Here is a 17527-nt window from a genome sequence, read left to right as displayed (position 1 = left end):
TGAAATTACAGGGGGAGGGAGGAGAGAGAGAGAGTAGCCGATCGAGCAGAGTTTACACGGTGCGTGAACAGCGGAGGGGGTGGCAAACGTTTGACCGGCAATTAACCGGATCTCCCTCTCTTATTTCCTCTTCCTTTTCGCGTTTTGGTCGCGTGACTTTCCGCTCGAGGCAAACCCCTCCCAATAAGAGTTTCCTCAGCCGTGAGAATCACCCCCCTCCTCCTTCCTCCTTCTCTCCTCGCTCTACCGTGAAATTCGGCCATTCCGTTCTCCACGAATATCCACCCCCTCGATTTTTCTTTCCCTCCTTTTCTTCTCTCTCTCTCTCTCTCTCTCTCTCTCTCTCTCTCTCTCTCTCTCTCTCTCTCTCTCTCTCTCTCATATAATTCCATTTGCACGGTGTACGCACGATCTTCGTCGTTCCTCGAAACTGTTTCGCAATTAACGAACCGAAACGATCGAGATAAATTGGTCTATTTTTGCCGGGCCAGGTTTTATCGCGTGAAAAAAAGAAAAAGAAAAGATTGGTGGCCGGTTTCGTTTTGCTCGTCTCGTTTTGGGAACGAGGTGAAAAGAGGCGCGAGAGAATCGGTTCATTGAATCCGCCGAGGGTGAGGTGGGTTTTTGCTCCGGAACGGGGGGAGCAACAGGTATCGAGGCGGTTTTCGTCCGATCGAATGTGAAGAATATATTCCGAGAGAGGAATTTTTGGGATCGTACCCGATTTTTATTTAACCCTGGAAGAGATGATGATTAACGAAGAAAAGGAGGAGGAAGAAAGAGAATTAATAGGTGATTAGATGAAATTCCGTATTTCTCTCACAAAGAAAATAATCGAAGAACGAGATGGAAATTTTACAAATCACAGATTAAATTAAAAATCGCAAAATATCGAAATACAATTCTGAAAAGATGAACGCTTTCGAATCATCCCCTTCATCGAGTCGAGTCAAATCCAAATCCTGAATAAATATTCGAGAAAAGATAGCTTGGAATCGACACCGAGTGCCGTCCAACCGTGTCCCTGGAAGGTTGAACTTTTCCAAGTCGTCGAACCAACCACGCGGAGGCGGCCGAAACGTCCGCGTCCGCGTGGAATCGTTTGGAAAACTCGGTGCAAGAAGCGGCGTGCAAGAAGAGGGTCGGTAGGAACGATCGGAGGGAGGCGGTGACCAATAAGGTCGGCGGAGAGCGGATAAGAGTCCCAGAGTCGGAGAGCGATGGACCGCCTCCCGGGCCCATTCCACGGGCCCGCCAATAGCTTTGCTCTCTCCTTTTAATATGCGAACACTCGCCGCCGTTCGATCCCCGTTTCTCTCCTAATGAAAAAACTCTATCTATCGGATAGGTGTTAGATTCTTAGTCACCGTCGCTGGACATTAAGCCCCCCTCGCTCCCCTGTCGCCCTCTTCTTCCTCTTCTTCTTCTTCTTCTTCTTCTTCTTCTTCTTCTTCTTCTTCTTCTTCTTCTTCTTCTCCCCCGACCGTCTGTTACGTGTCGTCTGTTCTTCTTTCTTTCTTTCTTCTTCTCTCAAGCTTGCCTTCCTTCTTCTTCGATCGCTACTGGATACGTTGATGGAAAAGAGATACGTTTCTTTCTTCTTTACGAATTTTATTGTTGTACAGATCTCATTTGTTTCATTCGTTACATTGCTAAGATTCTTTTGGAATGTTTGCCAAGTTCCAAGGAACGAAAGATGGCAGACAACAAAAATTTTTGTCCAAATTGTCTTGAGGAATCTCAGTATAGAATTTAAATAAGTTATCTTTATAACAGTTCGATAGTTTTGTCACACAATATCTTTCTAAATAGAAAGATCGTAGTAAAATATGAGTGACACGATGGTTACAATAAAATTTCTTTTCTCTTTCTTGCCACTTTGCATTTTATTAAATTGTATCTAATAAGGAAAAGGGTGATCCCAGGAGGCCCACTGTGAAAGATGGCAGACAACAACTTTTTGTCCAAATTGTTCCGAGGAATCTCAGTTTAGAATTTAAATATCACATCCTGTGAAATATCTTTTCAAATGCCTAGGAAGATCCTTCATAATCAAATATGAGTGACACGATGGTTACTCATATTTATAAAATTTTTTCTTTCTTTTCTGACACTTTGCATTTCATTAAATTGTATCTAATAAGAGAAAAGGGTGATCAGGAGGTGAAAGATGGCAGACAACAACTTTTTGTCCAAATTGTCCCGAGGAATCTCAATATAGAATTTAAATAAGTTATCTTTATAACAATTCGATAGTTTTATCACATCCTGTGGAATATCTTTCCAAATACCTAGAAAGATCCTTCGTAAATAGTCGAATATGACACAGCAGTTACAATAAAATTTTTTCTCTCTTTTCTGCCACTTTGCATTTCATTAAATTGTATCTAATAAGAGAAAAGGGTGATCAGGAAGTGAAAGATGACAGACAACAATTTTTTGTCCCGAGGAATCTCAGTATAGAATTTAAATAAGTTATCTTTATAACAATTCGATAGTTTTATCACATCCTGTGGAATATCTTTCCAAATACCTAGAAAGATCCTTCGTAAATAGTCGAATATGAATGACATGTTACAATAAAATTTTTTCTCTCTTTTCTGCCACTTTGCATTTCATTAAATTGTATCTAATAAGGGAAAAGGAGGCCCACCGTGTTTGCTCTGTACACTGTGTACACCGTGAAGATCAACTGTGTGTTCACTGTAGATGCGAGGCGAGCGTTGGAGGTACTAGAGGAAGGAGTCTAGGTGGATGTAGCACACGTGGACGTAGAGGAATGGCGAACGTAAATGTACGAGGACGATCGCGGACAACGTGGGGAAAAAGGGGGAGGGACAGAGGGGGACAAGGGGGTCAAAGTCGTGACCACGGTGTCGGGCTGGAAAAATGCAAAAAGGCGCCACTGTAACCTGAACACAGCCCTCTCCGTATCACGTGACTCCTCTTCCCCTCTCTCCCTGTTTTTGTTCCACCCATTATTTTGATGTCCATATTTTTTTTTTTTCGCATATTTCAGTGACGAGAACTCGAAATCTCGACGAGAATTGAAACGTTGCACGGTTTTCGAAGTAATCGAGAAGATGTTTGAAGATCGTAATAGAAAACTTGAAATCTCAACGAGAAGATGTTTAAAGAACGTGAGATGGATGAGAAAGCGAGAAAATTTCGTTAAAAATTTGGGTAAAATAAATGGTTAATAAATTCTGGGATAAGCGTGCTCTGTTATATACACGTTGCTTCGTTAAGAGCCTGATGACCTGTCGATACCAACCTCGATTGGTACTTTTTCTCTTTTTGTACGGCACGATGCCCGGATTAGCCGCTAATATATTGTAACCTCGTGTTGCTAACGGATTCTTGGATTAAACAAGGCGCTTTTTGTCAATTAAGATCCGTTCGATAAGATTCTACGTCGAACACGTATCTGTTTCGACAATCTAACATGGAACACATATCCCTGCCATTAACATCAACGATCCCGTGAAGCATTGAGTTGGGATCCCGTCTTGTGCATATTCCAAATAATTTCTAGGCTGTGTCAAAAATCTGAGAGAAACAGTTTCCATCTTTCCTCCAAGTTTTTACTCCGTTAACTCCTAACGCTACATTACCTGTGGACTAAAAGGTAAAATTAATGTAATACGTTGTTGTTGTACATTTTCTATGCAACAAGAAATGAACTATGATCCAATAAATATATATATATTTAATTATATATATATATACTCTTCATAAATAACAAAATAATTAATTACAGGATTTCTTCGATATTAATATTATTAGAAGTTACTCCGTTATGCTACATTATCTGTGAACTAAAATTAATGTAATACATTGTTGTTATACATTTCCTATGCAACAAGAAATGAACTATGATCCAACGAATATATATATATATATATATATATATATATATTATATTCTTCATAAATAATTAATTACAGGATTTCTTCGATACATAAGTAATATTATTAGAAGTTATTCCTACATTACTTGTGGACTAAAAGATATAAATTAATTATACGATTCCTTCGATACATAATTAATATTATTAGAAGTTATGCTATATTATCCGTGGACTAAAATTAATGTAATACATGTTGTTATACATTTCCAACATTTCTTATCCAAGAAATGAACTGTGATCCAACGAATATATATATATATTATACTCTTCATAAATAACAATATACTTTCGTAATTAATTACAGGATTTCTTCGATACACAATTAATATTATTAGAAGTTACTCCATTAATGCTACATTATCTGTGGATGTAATACATTGTTGTTATACATTTTCAATATTTCCTATGCAACAAGAAATGAACTGTGATCCAACGAATATATATATATTATACTCTTCATAAATAACAAAATATTCGAAATTAATTACACGATTTCTTCGATAAATTATTAACGATTAATATTCGTAATATTATTAGAAGAATCTAACGTGTGTTCAAAAATACGAGACAGCGAATAAAGTAATATAACTTAATAAAATTTAAGTTAAATTCTCCGAATGAAATTATATAAAAGCATTTTTATTCTAGATTCGCCCATAATTTATCAACATCATAAGAAAACGTGCATAAGAAAACAATTCTAACAACCTTTTTACCTCGATAATAATATTTTCGAGATCCTGTCTTATATCGATCTTAACCAATCAAATACCGAATGAGAAAGGAAAGAAAGAAGATTCCTTCGATCATTCTGCACCTCCGGCGCAAATTTTTCGAATCGATCTATCCTCTCCGTCGATATATCTCGATGTCAATCGATCCAGGAATCCATGAACGGATGCGTTGCTATTCGCCGCGTGTTAAGATCAATCGCATACGCGTGTAACGATGCATCTCATTAACGCAACGCGATACGAAGGGAAGGAGGGAACCGGTCGAGGAAGGGTTATCAAGACATTATTACGATCCTTGTACGCAGGATAATAGGCCTATGAACGTGCTGTTCCCGGATTAACGAACGTGTGTTCATATTATATCGTCCTTTTCTTTTTTTTTTTGCTTACTCGGATTGGACGAGAATCGCGCGTTTGCGAGATCGTTAAGATGATAGAAGGCTTATGCGCGATTTTCTAAAATGAACGTGGACAAAGGAAAAGGAGGGAGGAAGTAATTTTTCAAGAATTTATGTAATAAACTCGGCACTTTAAAAAAAAAGTATATGAATTTTACTCTGATTTATGTTTTAAATCGGTTAATTATTATTTTACTAACTCGAATAATGTTTCAGAGTGAAGCATTCTTCTTTGGTATTCACAATTTGCAAATTGTATCTTTTCTCATTGGATGAACAGACTTTTTTGTCGCCAATCTCTTTTCCATATTATTCGATTATGTTTTTTTAATTCCTCGAGTCGAAAGAAGTCATTGGAACCTTTTATTCTTGTGATCGAAGCAAATGAAACTTTTTTAAAATGAAATAAAAAGAAACACACGTGGACGGATAAAAAGGAAGAATTAAAAAGAGGAGAAAGTGAAATTCGAATAGGAAGAATAAAGGAAAATAAAGGAACGAAACTGGCGCGACAAGGGGAGGGTTGAAGCCGCGATATTTCCTCGTTTTCTAACGCGCGGGGATCTATCTGTGTTGTACCTCTTTCCGATGATTTACCGCCCCGATAAAGGAGATAAAAATCGGAATAGGTGCTCCATTCCCACGGCGTTCGCGGCTACAAATTATCGAATGCTCCAAGATCCGAGAAATACAGAGATTTGTGATCTGACTGCAAAATCTACACGTGCGCCGGGGTCCCCCTCTGAATCACTAGGCACTATAGACACTTTCACCATGTTCTACGATCGATATCCAAAATGTCGTAGCCGACAACTTGCAACACGTTCACCAAACGTTGGGTTATAAATTATTAAAATAAAAAGCAACATCTCCGCGTGATTTCCAGGAATCGAAGGAACACATTCGGAGAAAGTTATTCTTCCCAAAAATTATATTATCTTTCCCTGGAAATAATTGAGAAATAATTTTCCAAAAAAATCAAATTCCGAAAATATCTCTCCCGAAAATCGTAACAACAATCTTAAACAATCCAACCAATTCTATAAAACGTAATAAAGAATCACTTGAAACCCAAACGATCCCATAAGAAACCAACGTTCACCAATCTCAAAGAATCTCCCAAAAACCCTTCCACCGTCCATATCCAAGGGACGCCTAGCTACCAACCATAAATCCCACCATAAATACGTTAAATCGACGTAATAGTACCGCATTCGTCGCGTGCTCCATAAGTCTCCTATCACCTCTCCTTGTCTCGTCCACTTGGTCGAGGGAAAAGAAAGAGAGAAGGAAAGAGAAAAAAAAGGAGAGCACAGAGAAAAAGAGGTTGAAAGCGGGTACAAACACACGAGTATAGAAAAAAAGAGGGAGGGGAAAGGGGAGTAGGGAAGGGGAACGGTGAAGGAATATGGGGCCTTCTCGTTGTACCCGGATACACTGCGGGCCCTACACCACCCCCACCCTGACTCTCCGTTACTTGGGCGCGGTGGTGGGGGGCAGATGCTGGCTGTAGCTCGGCGTAACGTTCGCCGGGGCAAAGAAAGAGAAAAAGAAGAAGGGGGGATAGAGGGAGGGGGTAGAGGAAGGGGAACTCGGTTTTTCGCTCAGGGTCAGAGGCGTACATCACCCGAGTGCTCGCGCTCGCGCGCGCGCGCGCGTTCATGCTGCTGTAATAGACTGACGATATAGGATTTCTATGTGTGTACCGCCAACCTCCAATGGGAGTATAATTTTCTATCCCGTGGTTAATACCGATCGAGCTCGATCGAGGGAACAAGAGTTGAGTGACGGACCCGGTAACGAGATGTCAATAAGGGATTTATGCGATAATATAACTTTCTTTGTACGGTATTTTTTTTTTTTCCTTACTGTCCTTAATTTTCCTTAATTTCTTATATATTATCGTGGTTTATTTATTTCGTTTTTCATTTTTCTTATCTCTCGAAATTTCGAGAAGATCGTCACGATTGAAGAGATATGTATATTATCTCGATATTGAAGATAGTAAAAAGCAAAGTATCCTGATTAAATAAGTACATACGTATGATACTCAACAATGTGTAATCCTATGATGCATATGCGAATAAATCAACAATAAGAAGAATTTATTCGTGAATTTTCGCGCAAAAACGAATCAAATATAAATATCATATAAAAGTATATCGTATATGCTATCAATTGATAATTGCATTCAAATACGAAATTACGAATTAAAATTCGCTATGAAGAATATACATGCTACTAATTGATAATTACATTCAATACGATATTTTACAATACTTTCGTACGAAATTACGAATTAAAATTCACTCTTATGAAGAATATACATGCTACCAATTGATAATTACATTCAATACGATATTTTACAATACTTTCGAAATTACGAATTAAAATTCGCTCTTATGAAGTATATACATGCTACCAATTAATAATTGCATTCAAATACGAAATTACGAATTAAAATTCGCTCTTATGAAATATATACATGCTACCAATTGATAATTACATACAATTCAATACAATACTTTACAATACTTTCGTAAATTATAATTCGTAAAAATTACGAATTACATTCAATACAATACTTTATAATATTTTCGTACGAAATTACGAATTAAAATTCGCTCTTATGAAGAATATATATGCTACCAATTGATAATTACATTCAATACAATACTTTACAATACTTTCGTACGAAATTAAAATTTGCTCTTACGAAGTATATCGTACATGCTACCAATTGATAATTACATTCAATACAATACTTTACAATACTTTCGAAATTAAAATTCGCTCTTATGAAGTATATCGTACATTACCAATTGATAATTACATTCAATACAATACTTTATAATACTTTCGTACGAAATTACGAATTAAAATTCGCTCTTATGAAATATATGCTACCAATTGATAATTACATCAATACTTTACAATACTTTCGTACGAAATTACGAATTAAAATTCGTATGAAGAATATACATGCTACCATTTGATAATTACATTCAATACAATACTTTACAATACTTTAGTACGAAATTACGAATTAAAATTCGTATGAAGAATATACATGCTACCAATTGATTACCAATTACATTCAATACGATACTTTGGTAATTGCGAATTAAAATTCGCTGTTATGAAGATACAAGAAACAAATTTAAGATTATCATCTACCATATCTCAAGATAAGATAAATCGTTTATCTTAGATAAAAAGAAAAAGGAATCCATATTCAACTATACGTGGTGACCACGTGGTTGTGTTATAGAGAGCAGAATGCTAGCGTGAATATTACATGAGGAATATTCGCGCTTACTGTTACACGATACGCTCTAGATTTGGGGAAGTTGGATAGGCGACGGCCAATTTTGTAACGTGGCCGTGTCGCGTTTGGTAATCCGGAAGTGATTACACTACGGCGTATCGGCGACGCGACATTTATTCGCTACGTACGCGGAATATTCGATGGTTCGAAGAACGGCAGAGATGGACCTCGGTGAACGATGTTCCCCAACAACGAAGGTCGTACGGGGAAGAGGAGTTTTTCGCCTGACTTTTTGCGCAACGAGTCGAACCTACATCGATCGGATCGGCAATGGCCGATTGCCACGTGCTTATTTCTTTCTTTTTTTTATCTTTCACGCGGATAATATTAATCTAATCGTCCTTGCATTAAATAAGATAGATAAGATTTGGTCGAGGAATTTTATCGCGAATTATTCGTAATTGATCGACGAGTGATAGATTATAACTCGATCCATAAACGATGATAAATTTTCTTTGAAATTCTTAGAAATTTACAAGAACTTATGGAGGATACGTATATTGATATTATTTTGATAAATCTTCCAGGATTTGGGATTATAATTTGATCTTTGCTTTTTTAATTTTTCATGTTAATAATGATATACGATTTTGTTTACGAAGAATATCACAAAGTTCTTCTATAAGAGTATTATTATAAATTTCCTATCGTGATGACGAATGCAAATAACTGTATAATTACACGTTATTCTAAATGCTCATATCTTTACAGATCCGACGAGGATGATCCCAGTGGGTGTAAATATAGAAGGTTGGAGAACGAGAATGTACAGGACAAAGAAAGATTTGCGAGGTGAGTGTCAGGCTCGACTTGTGCATGCTCTTCGTCTTATACGATAATAAATGAGAGGAGTCGGTGAATGGGTTAAACATTTTCTTTCTCTCTTTCTTTCTTTTTTTTTTTTTCTATGTGCGTTCTATTCCTAGATTTTTATCTGTTGGGAATAGACATTCAATAAATATTGTTGGTTTTGAGTCAGAAAAAAATCTGATTATCGAATTGTTCGTCGTACGATTTCGAAATAATTAGAAATAGTTTCAGATATTATTGGAAAAGAATATTAAATTGTACAGAGGGGAGAAAGGAAATTGAAAAATGGAAGGTAATTATTTTTACGCGCGTTGGATTTCTTCCAAAGAAGAAACATTATTATGGGATTAATCGAGATTTAATTTTCCCGCCTTTTTTACTCGAATCAATTGTAATAAATCAACGATACCAAATTGCCGCGATGATAATATAATTTTATCTTAAAAAGAATTAATGGAACGTCATACATCAGTAACACTGTAAAAATTAGCATCTAAATTATTTATATAAAATGAGAAACTGTGATAGAAGATTTATATTGATTAGACATTTTTTTTTTTATTATCTTCGATGATAATACATTCAAGAAATCTTAGATCTCGAATCTTTTATATCGATTCATTTCCCAATCTATAGATAACAATAATCTAAAAATCTTCTTCGAAAGATCATTATTTTTATTTATATAACTCGCGTATAAGAATAAATACTTTATCCTTGTTGCATATCTCTTTCAAAAACTTTCTTTATTATATTAAGCATAGAAGATATGCTTATATCATTTTTCAACAAACTCATCTCTGTTATTAACAATCGAGAAAACGATATAAAAATCCATCAACTGAACCGTGGAACAGAGAGAGATTCGAATACAATCAGCGTACGTTCCTCGGGAAGGATGATCAAAACAGCTCGAGTGATCGAAAACTGCTTGTCCTCCTCTATGTTCGACAACAAATTTAACTTCGGTTTGACGAATGCGAAAGAAGGAAAGGAGATGAAAAGAAGGGAAGGAGAGAGAGAGAGAGAGAGAGAGAGAGCTCTCGCCCCTCCCTGCCCCGATACCGGAGGACGTGATTGTTAATTCGTCTCACGAAATCGTGGGCCAATATGTTCCACCGGTACACCCTGTACATGGCCGGCCAAGTACGAAGATACATACATACCTACATGATACCCGCCAATGTGAGTCGATAGCGGAATGGGAAGCCCTCCAGGCTGCTCCAGCGTGGGAACACCGGGCCCACTTGTACGCGCGCAAAGTCCCATCCGCGGCGAAGACACATCGAGCTATCTCGCGATATCTACGCCGCGATACCCTTCCGAATAAATCGAGATCGTGGAGATTAATTCAGATTTCGTTCAGATAGCGACGAATAAATTAATCATCGAAAGTCGGCGAAATTTTCTTCGGGTGGCGATGTGATGCTTTGAGATTCGTATATGGATTGGAAATATTTTGTATGAAAGGAAATTAGGTTTGTATGAAGATGGAATTTTTTTAAAGGAATAAGAGAATTCATGTTTTGTTCAGAGCAAGGAATAAATTAATATTTGTATGGAATATAATATAATGTTTTTATGGAATTTTTTTAAAGGAATAAGAGCAATGAATAAATTAATCGGACGAAATTTTCTTCAGGTGGCGTTGTGATGCTTTGAGATTCGTGTATGAATTGGAAATATTTTGTGTGAAAGAGAATTAGATTTGATAGAATCTTTTTAAAGGAATAAGAGAATTCACGTTTCGTTCAGAGCAAGGAATAAATTAATATTTGTATGGAATATAATATAATGTTTTTATGGAATTTTTTTTAATAAGAGCAATGAATGAATTAATCGAGCGAAATTTTCTTCAGGTGATGCATTGATTCGTGTATGGATTGGAAATATTTTGTATGAAAGAAAATTAGGTTTGAGATATGGAATTTTTTCACGTTCAGAGCGACGAATAAATTAATCGAGCGATGTTTTCTTTGGATGACGATGTGATGCTTTGATTCGTGTATTGGAAATATTTTATAAGGAAGAAAATTAGGTTTGTATGGAGATGGAATTCTTTTAAAGGAATAAGAGCAATGAATGAATTAAGCGAAATTTTCTTCAGGTGATGCTTTGATTCGTGTATTGGAAATATTTTATAAGGAAGAAAATTAGGTTTGTATGGAGATGGAATTCTTTTAAAGGAATAAAAGCAATGAATGAATTAAGCGAAATTTTCTTCAGGTGATGTTTTGATTCGTGTATTGGAAATATTTTACATGGAAGAGAATTAGGTTTGATAGAATTTTTTTAAAGGAATAAGAGAATTCACGTTTCGTTCAGAGCGACGAATAAATTAATATGGAGGGATTGGAAATATTTGGAATATTTTATAGAGGAAAATTAGATTTGAGTAGTGTAGATGGAAGAGCGACGAAATGGTTTTTTCTTTTCCAACGAATAAATTAATCGAAATTTTCTTCAGGTGTATGAAAGGATTGGAAATATTTTATATAGAAGAAAATTAGGTTTGAGGTATTTTTTCACGTTTCGTTTAGAGCGACGAATAAATTAATCGGGCGAAATTTTCTTCAGGTGATGCATTGATTCGTGTATAGATTGGAAATATTTTATATAGAAGAAAATTAGGTTTGAGGTATGGAATTTTTTCACGGGCGAAATTTTCTTCAAATGGCGATGTGATGCTTTGAGATTCGTATATGGATTGGAATATTTTATATGGAAGAAAATTAGGTTTGAGGTATAGATGGAATTTTTCTTTAAACGAATAAGAGAAGTTAAATGATAGTTGAAATTTTACGGTGAGATAAATTTATTTTCTTCTACGCTCGATACCATAAGATTGATAATATTCGAACGACAAGTGTACAATCGCTTTTACATACAAATTCATCCCCCAATTCCCCCGAAGAAGGAAAAGGGAAGAAGGAACAATCTTCCGTAAAAACGACGAAACCACCGCCTACAACTCGCCGCTTCGAGAAGAAGAAGCAGTTTGAAAGAAGACGTAATCCCATCTCGAAGGAACTCGAATGCAACATCCAATCCTCGATCCAAAGGTATACTCGGCGGTGGACAAGAGAGAGAGAGAGAGAGGGAGAGAGGGAGAGGCAAAGGTGGAATTTGCTTTGTATTTTGCATTCGCCCCGGCTCAAGGGGAAACTAGAGGGAGTAGTGATTGCAGGTATGGCCACTGGTACGCGTTTCATGGAAAAGTTGTGGCTGCGATGTCGCTCTCGAGCACCTCACTTTCAACTTAATAACGCAATTACCGCCTCCCGCCGCAAGCCAACCCTCTTATACTCGTTCCACCATTTTCTTCCTTTCCACCGCTGTTTTCGGCGCTGCAATGATGTCGGCTGTGTAATTTCTCTCTCTCTCTCTCTTTCTGTTTAAACGGATGCTTCGAAGTTGCAAAAGGGGGGAATTTGTGAGTTTAAAGTTGGTAAGAGGAAGTTTTTAGATCTCTGATCCTTTGTTGCTGAGATGAAACGAAATGGAAAAAAAAGAAGATGAGGATTGAAATTGAAAAACTAATTTTAAAGCTTTTAGTTGGTTTTTTTTTCTTTCTTTCTGTCTTTTTTTTTTCTTTTAATTGTTCGATCGAGAAAGAAGTGCGGCGGTCATGGAAAAGAGACGGAGAACAATTCGAGATGCAATTTTATTGGAAGCCGTAAACGCGATAAGATGTTTCATTGCGCGTGGGGATAATAGAGAAATATTATTTGAACGAGAAAAAAAAATCAGGATTTACCGATGGAAATGATTTTCAAGCTGGTTACAGTCATTAAATCCTTACGGTCTTCCATTATCTATAATGTCAGGCCTGGTCTTGCCAAGCATAATGGAATTATAAGACGTACGGTTAATGGTGTTCAATGACAAAATGAATAAAGAGAGGAGCGTATTTGAAAAATAGCAAAGAAGAATTTCAAAATCGTCGTTTATCCTCTGTTTATCCTCTGTATAACCTGTAGTTATATAAGAGAAATATCCTTTTTTTTTTCTTTCTTTCCTTCCTTTTTTACAAATTATTTTCGAGATTTAATACAATTATATATTGATGGAAATGTATAATTATATATGTATAATTATCTAGATAGGAAGCAAGAAGTTGAATTAATTAGCACAGATGTATATACATATACTATACGATAATTAATTATTTATGATAATTTTCAAGGATTATGTATCGATTATGTTGGTTTATGGATTTAAAAAAAAGGAAAGAAAAAAGATTAGCTCTTCTAGCACGTTCGAACTTTTATAAAAGATCGTGTATATAGGGTCAAAGTAGAACTATTGAAACGATCAATTGGTCAAGTTACGGTTGCACAGCAGTAAACTTGAAGGTGGGAGTAAATTTATCGTTCGACTCTCGCCGAGATTATAACATCTTCGTTCGAAAATGATTTAAACGGCACTCAACGAATCGCATATTCGACGCGAAATTGCCTATTCCGACATTCTATTATTTTATGAGCCTGTTTATGACATAGTACACAGAACGCAGGCGCGATTGGTGACACTTTTATTAACCGATGGTAATGTGCCAAGGTTCTTGATCAATTTTCTTATTGTGTTGTTTTCGTATTGAAAGTGGATTTTTTTTATTCTTTCTAATATTATAAAAAAAAAATATTACACTCTCCTCGCCGTGAAATCATCATTGTTTCACCCTGCAATATCTCCCAACTTTGAACTTATATATACATATTATTTGATTTTAATCTGATCGATCCATCTATCAACTTATTATATGATCCATCCTCGTCGAAAATTCAAAGATACCTGTCATCTTCCACCCCACCAAGATTAATCCTCGAATCTTAAATTCTTAAAATATCAGAAAAATTACAAAAATAAATAATCATCATTTTCAAATTATAATAAACAATTTATTTCCATTTAGATAAGAAAGAAAGAAAGAAAAGAGAAATATATATCGATCGATCATTTCCGCGAGACGAGCATCCGGGATATCCATTAGCGTTCGGAATATTAAGATTTGGTATAAATCAATCGATGTCCACGGCTCGTTAGCATACGTCCACGGCTCGAATATATTTGATAACGAATAGGATCGCATTAAACGCTCCTCAGTCGATTCATAATTCATTGTTCGAACGAGGGAGGAAAGATATATATATATATATATATATATATAGTTCTATCGACACGGAGCTCGTATGTACACTCCGTCGATCGTTAGACGAATCCATAATTCGCGGCGCGGACGTTGTCATTTATAGGATTGCCTTCGTAATATCGATGACGACGACGACGACGACGACTCGTCGGCCGAGATCTCCCCGCGATCTCGTTTTGCTATCTACGTGCGCGTGGTACACGTGGATCTACGTGTACGTACCCTCGCGTGTGTCGGGGAACTCGTTTTTTCCCCCCTTAGAACGATTTTATGTGTGCGGTACGTGCATTTCAGTACCGACTTTGTATCATCGTAATGCAGAAATCGATATACGGGGTGGACCTTTCCTTCCCTACTCGTGTTGGGCCTTGCGGATGCGTGTAAAATGAAAGTATCTCAAGGATGATAATATTACTCGAATGACGAAGAGGAGGAGGATATAGAAGAAATTAGAAAATGATTCCAATGAAAAATAAATTCTATCTGAAAATAAAACTTTCTTCAAGTCAACTCGAGACAATCTATCATTTTATCCCACAAATTTAAATAGTTTGCATTATTTAATAATTTTCTTTACGAAAGTATCTCAAGGATGATAATATTACTTGATTCGACGAAGAGGAGGAGGACATAGAAGAGGTTAGAAAATGATTCCAATGAAAAATAAATCCTATCTGAAAATAAAACTTTCAATTTATAATTTATTACAAATTCAAACACCATTATTATTTGCATTATTTAATAATTTTCTCTAATACTCTAATAAAATGAAAATATCTCAAGGATGATAAACGGATTACTTGATTCCATTCGACGAAGAGGAGAAGGACATAGAAGAGGTTAGAAAATGATTCCAATTAAAAATAAATCGTATTTGAAAATAAAACTTTCTTCAAATCAACTCAAGACGATCTATCAATTTATCCCACAAATTTAAACAATTTGCATTATTTAATAATTTTCTTTACGAAAGTATCTCAAGGATGATAATATGATAATATCCTCTTCATTGATTCCATTCGATGAAGAGGAGGAGGGCGTAGAAGAGGTTAGAAAATGATTCCAATTAAAAATAAATCGTATTTGAAAATAAAACTTTCTTCAAGTCAACTCGAGACGATCTATCCCACAAATTTAAACAGTTTGCATTATTTAATAATTTTCTTTACGAAAGTATCTCAAGGATGATAATATTACTTGATTCGACGAAGAGGAGGAGGACATAGAAGAGGTTAGAAAATGATTCCAATGAAAAATAAATCCTATCTGAAAATAAAACTTTCAATTTATAATTTATTACAAATTCAAACACCATTATTATTTGCATTATTTAATAAAAAATCATCAACAATTTATTTATAATATATAAATAAATCCATTAAATATTAAAATCGAATTATTCGACGATTATTCGTCGCATCAAATCATTCGTTCGACGATAATTTTGAAGAGGAAAATAAAAAAAGAAAATATAAAAGGAAAGGAATCGCGTGAAAAGCGCAAGCAACGCCGGTGCAACGGCGAGAGCACCCTGTATATCGTTCGCTGGACCCACGGAGCGAGCGGGCAACTTCGGAACGTCTGACCCTTGACCCAGGAGGTTCTCTCCGTCCTGCTCTCGTTGGATCGCGTTCCTCTTCCGTCTCCCCGCCCCGCGACTCCTCTACATACCCCGCTTTATACCCGCGCTTTAAGGCGCCCTGGCCTCTTTTAAATAGCGGCCCCGCGTCGCCGATTTCCGAGGAGGAGAGAGAGAGAGAGAGAACTTGCAACGCGGAAGGATAGGACCATCGAGAGACGTGTATGACGATCTCGGGGAAATATTGTGTGGAAGAGGGTTGGTAAGGATAAATGGAACAATGTCTGGTGTTTTAAATTGGATTTTTTTTTTTAAATTTAAAGGGGATGAAGGGAGAGACACGTATTTTTGGATTCGTAAGATGTTTGAACTTAGACTAGGATTTCATCGTTAATTTTTTTTTTTAGGGAAAAGTGGAAAGTATGGATATATAAGTTGAGAAGATATTTATAATGGGAGAAAATATTTGGAAAATTTCGAGAATGAACAATTATCATTCTGATTCCTTAATTCTGATTTTTGATCGAGAAATACAAGTTTTTATTTTCTAGTTGATAATATTTATAGAAGATATTTATGGAACTTATGATGTCAGGGAAAATTTCAAGAATTAAATATCGTTTTGACTCCTTAATTTTGATTTTTGATCGAGAGATACAAATTTTTATCTTCTAGTTGATGATATTTATGGAAGATATTTATGGAACTTATGATGTCAGGGAAAATTTCAAGGATAAAAACTCCTTAATTCTGATTTTTGATCGAGAGATACAAGTTTTTATCTTCTAGTTGAGAAACATGATAATATTTATGGATATTTATGGAACTTATGATGTTGGGAGGATATTTGGAAAATTTCGAGGATTAAATATAATTCTGATTCCTTAATTCTAATTTTTGATCGAGAAATACAAGTTTCTATCTTCTAGTTGATGATATTTATGGAAGATATTTATGGAACTTATGATGTCAGGGAAAATTTCAAGGATTAAATATCGTTTTGACTCCTTAATTCTGATTTTTGATCGAGAGATACAAGTTTTTATCTTCTAGTTGAGAAGCATGATGATATTTATGGAAAATATTTATGGAACTTATGATATTGGGAGAAAATATTTGGAAAATTTCATTTTAAGTCAAGTTTTGATCTTCTAGTTGAGAAGCATGATTGGGAGGAAATATTTGGAAAATTTCGAAGATTAAATATCGTTTTGATCCCTTAATTCTGATTTTTCATCTTGTAATTAATTATCGTATATGGTTTTACCGACTCGAAGCAGGCCTTTCCACCGCGAAGCAAAGTGGAGAACACAATTTTTCCCACACGGGGTCGCGGCGGTGTTTGAGACGGGGTGGACGTCCTAGACGCGGAACTTAACAAGAGGTCAATGCTCACGAACACATCAGCCTCGCGTCAACCACGGCCATATTTTACCTTGGAGTCCAAAACCTAAAAGTCTAAAAGCGACCATTGAAAAAAAAAGAGAAAAGAAACTCGATTTAAAGTACCTGGAATACCTTCAAAAGGTATTTTAAATGCACAAATTCGAATTTCATTCAATTTAACAAGCTCAAAAATTTGTTAAAGAGAAAATTAAGAGGATAAACAATATCAC

The 17527-nt window shown here is 35.8% G+C and overlaps 1 protein-coding gene across 5 annotated transcripts in view; it reads left to right on the top strand.

Moving 5' to 3' along the window:
• LOC411234 (aryl hydrocarbon receptor nuclear translocator homolog) overlaps positions 1-17527 on the top strand; it is a 46960-nt gene that overhangs the window by 14153 nt on the left and 15280 nt on the right. For all 5 annotated transcript variants that reach the window (XM_394708.7, XM_006558797.3, XM_006558795.3 and 2 more), the window contains one exon: positions 9082-9162. In XM_394708.7, coding sequence (XP_394708.4) covers positions 9082-9162 — 81 coding nt within the window. The remainder of the gene's footprint in view (positions 1-9081; positions 9163-17527) is intronic.

Source organism: Apis mellifera, linkage group LG7 (genome assembly GCF_003254395.2).
Source record: "Apis mellifera strain DH4 linkage group LG7, Amel_HAv3.1, whole genome shotgun sequence".
In the NCBI taxonomy this organism is placed as follows: Eukaryota; Metazoa; Arthropoda; class Insecta; order Hymenoptera; family Apidae; genus Apis; species Apis mellifera.
This window is presented reverse-complemented; position numbering and strand designations above follow the sequence as displayed.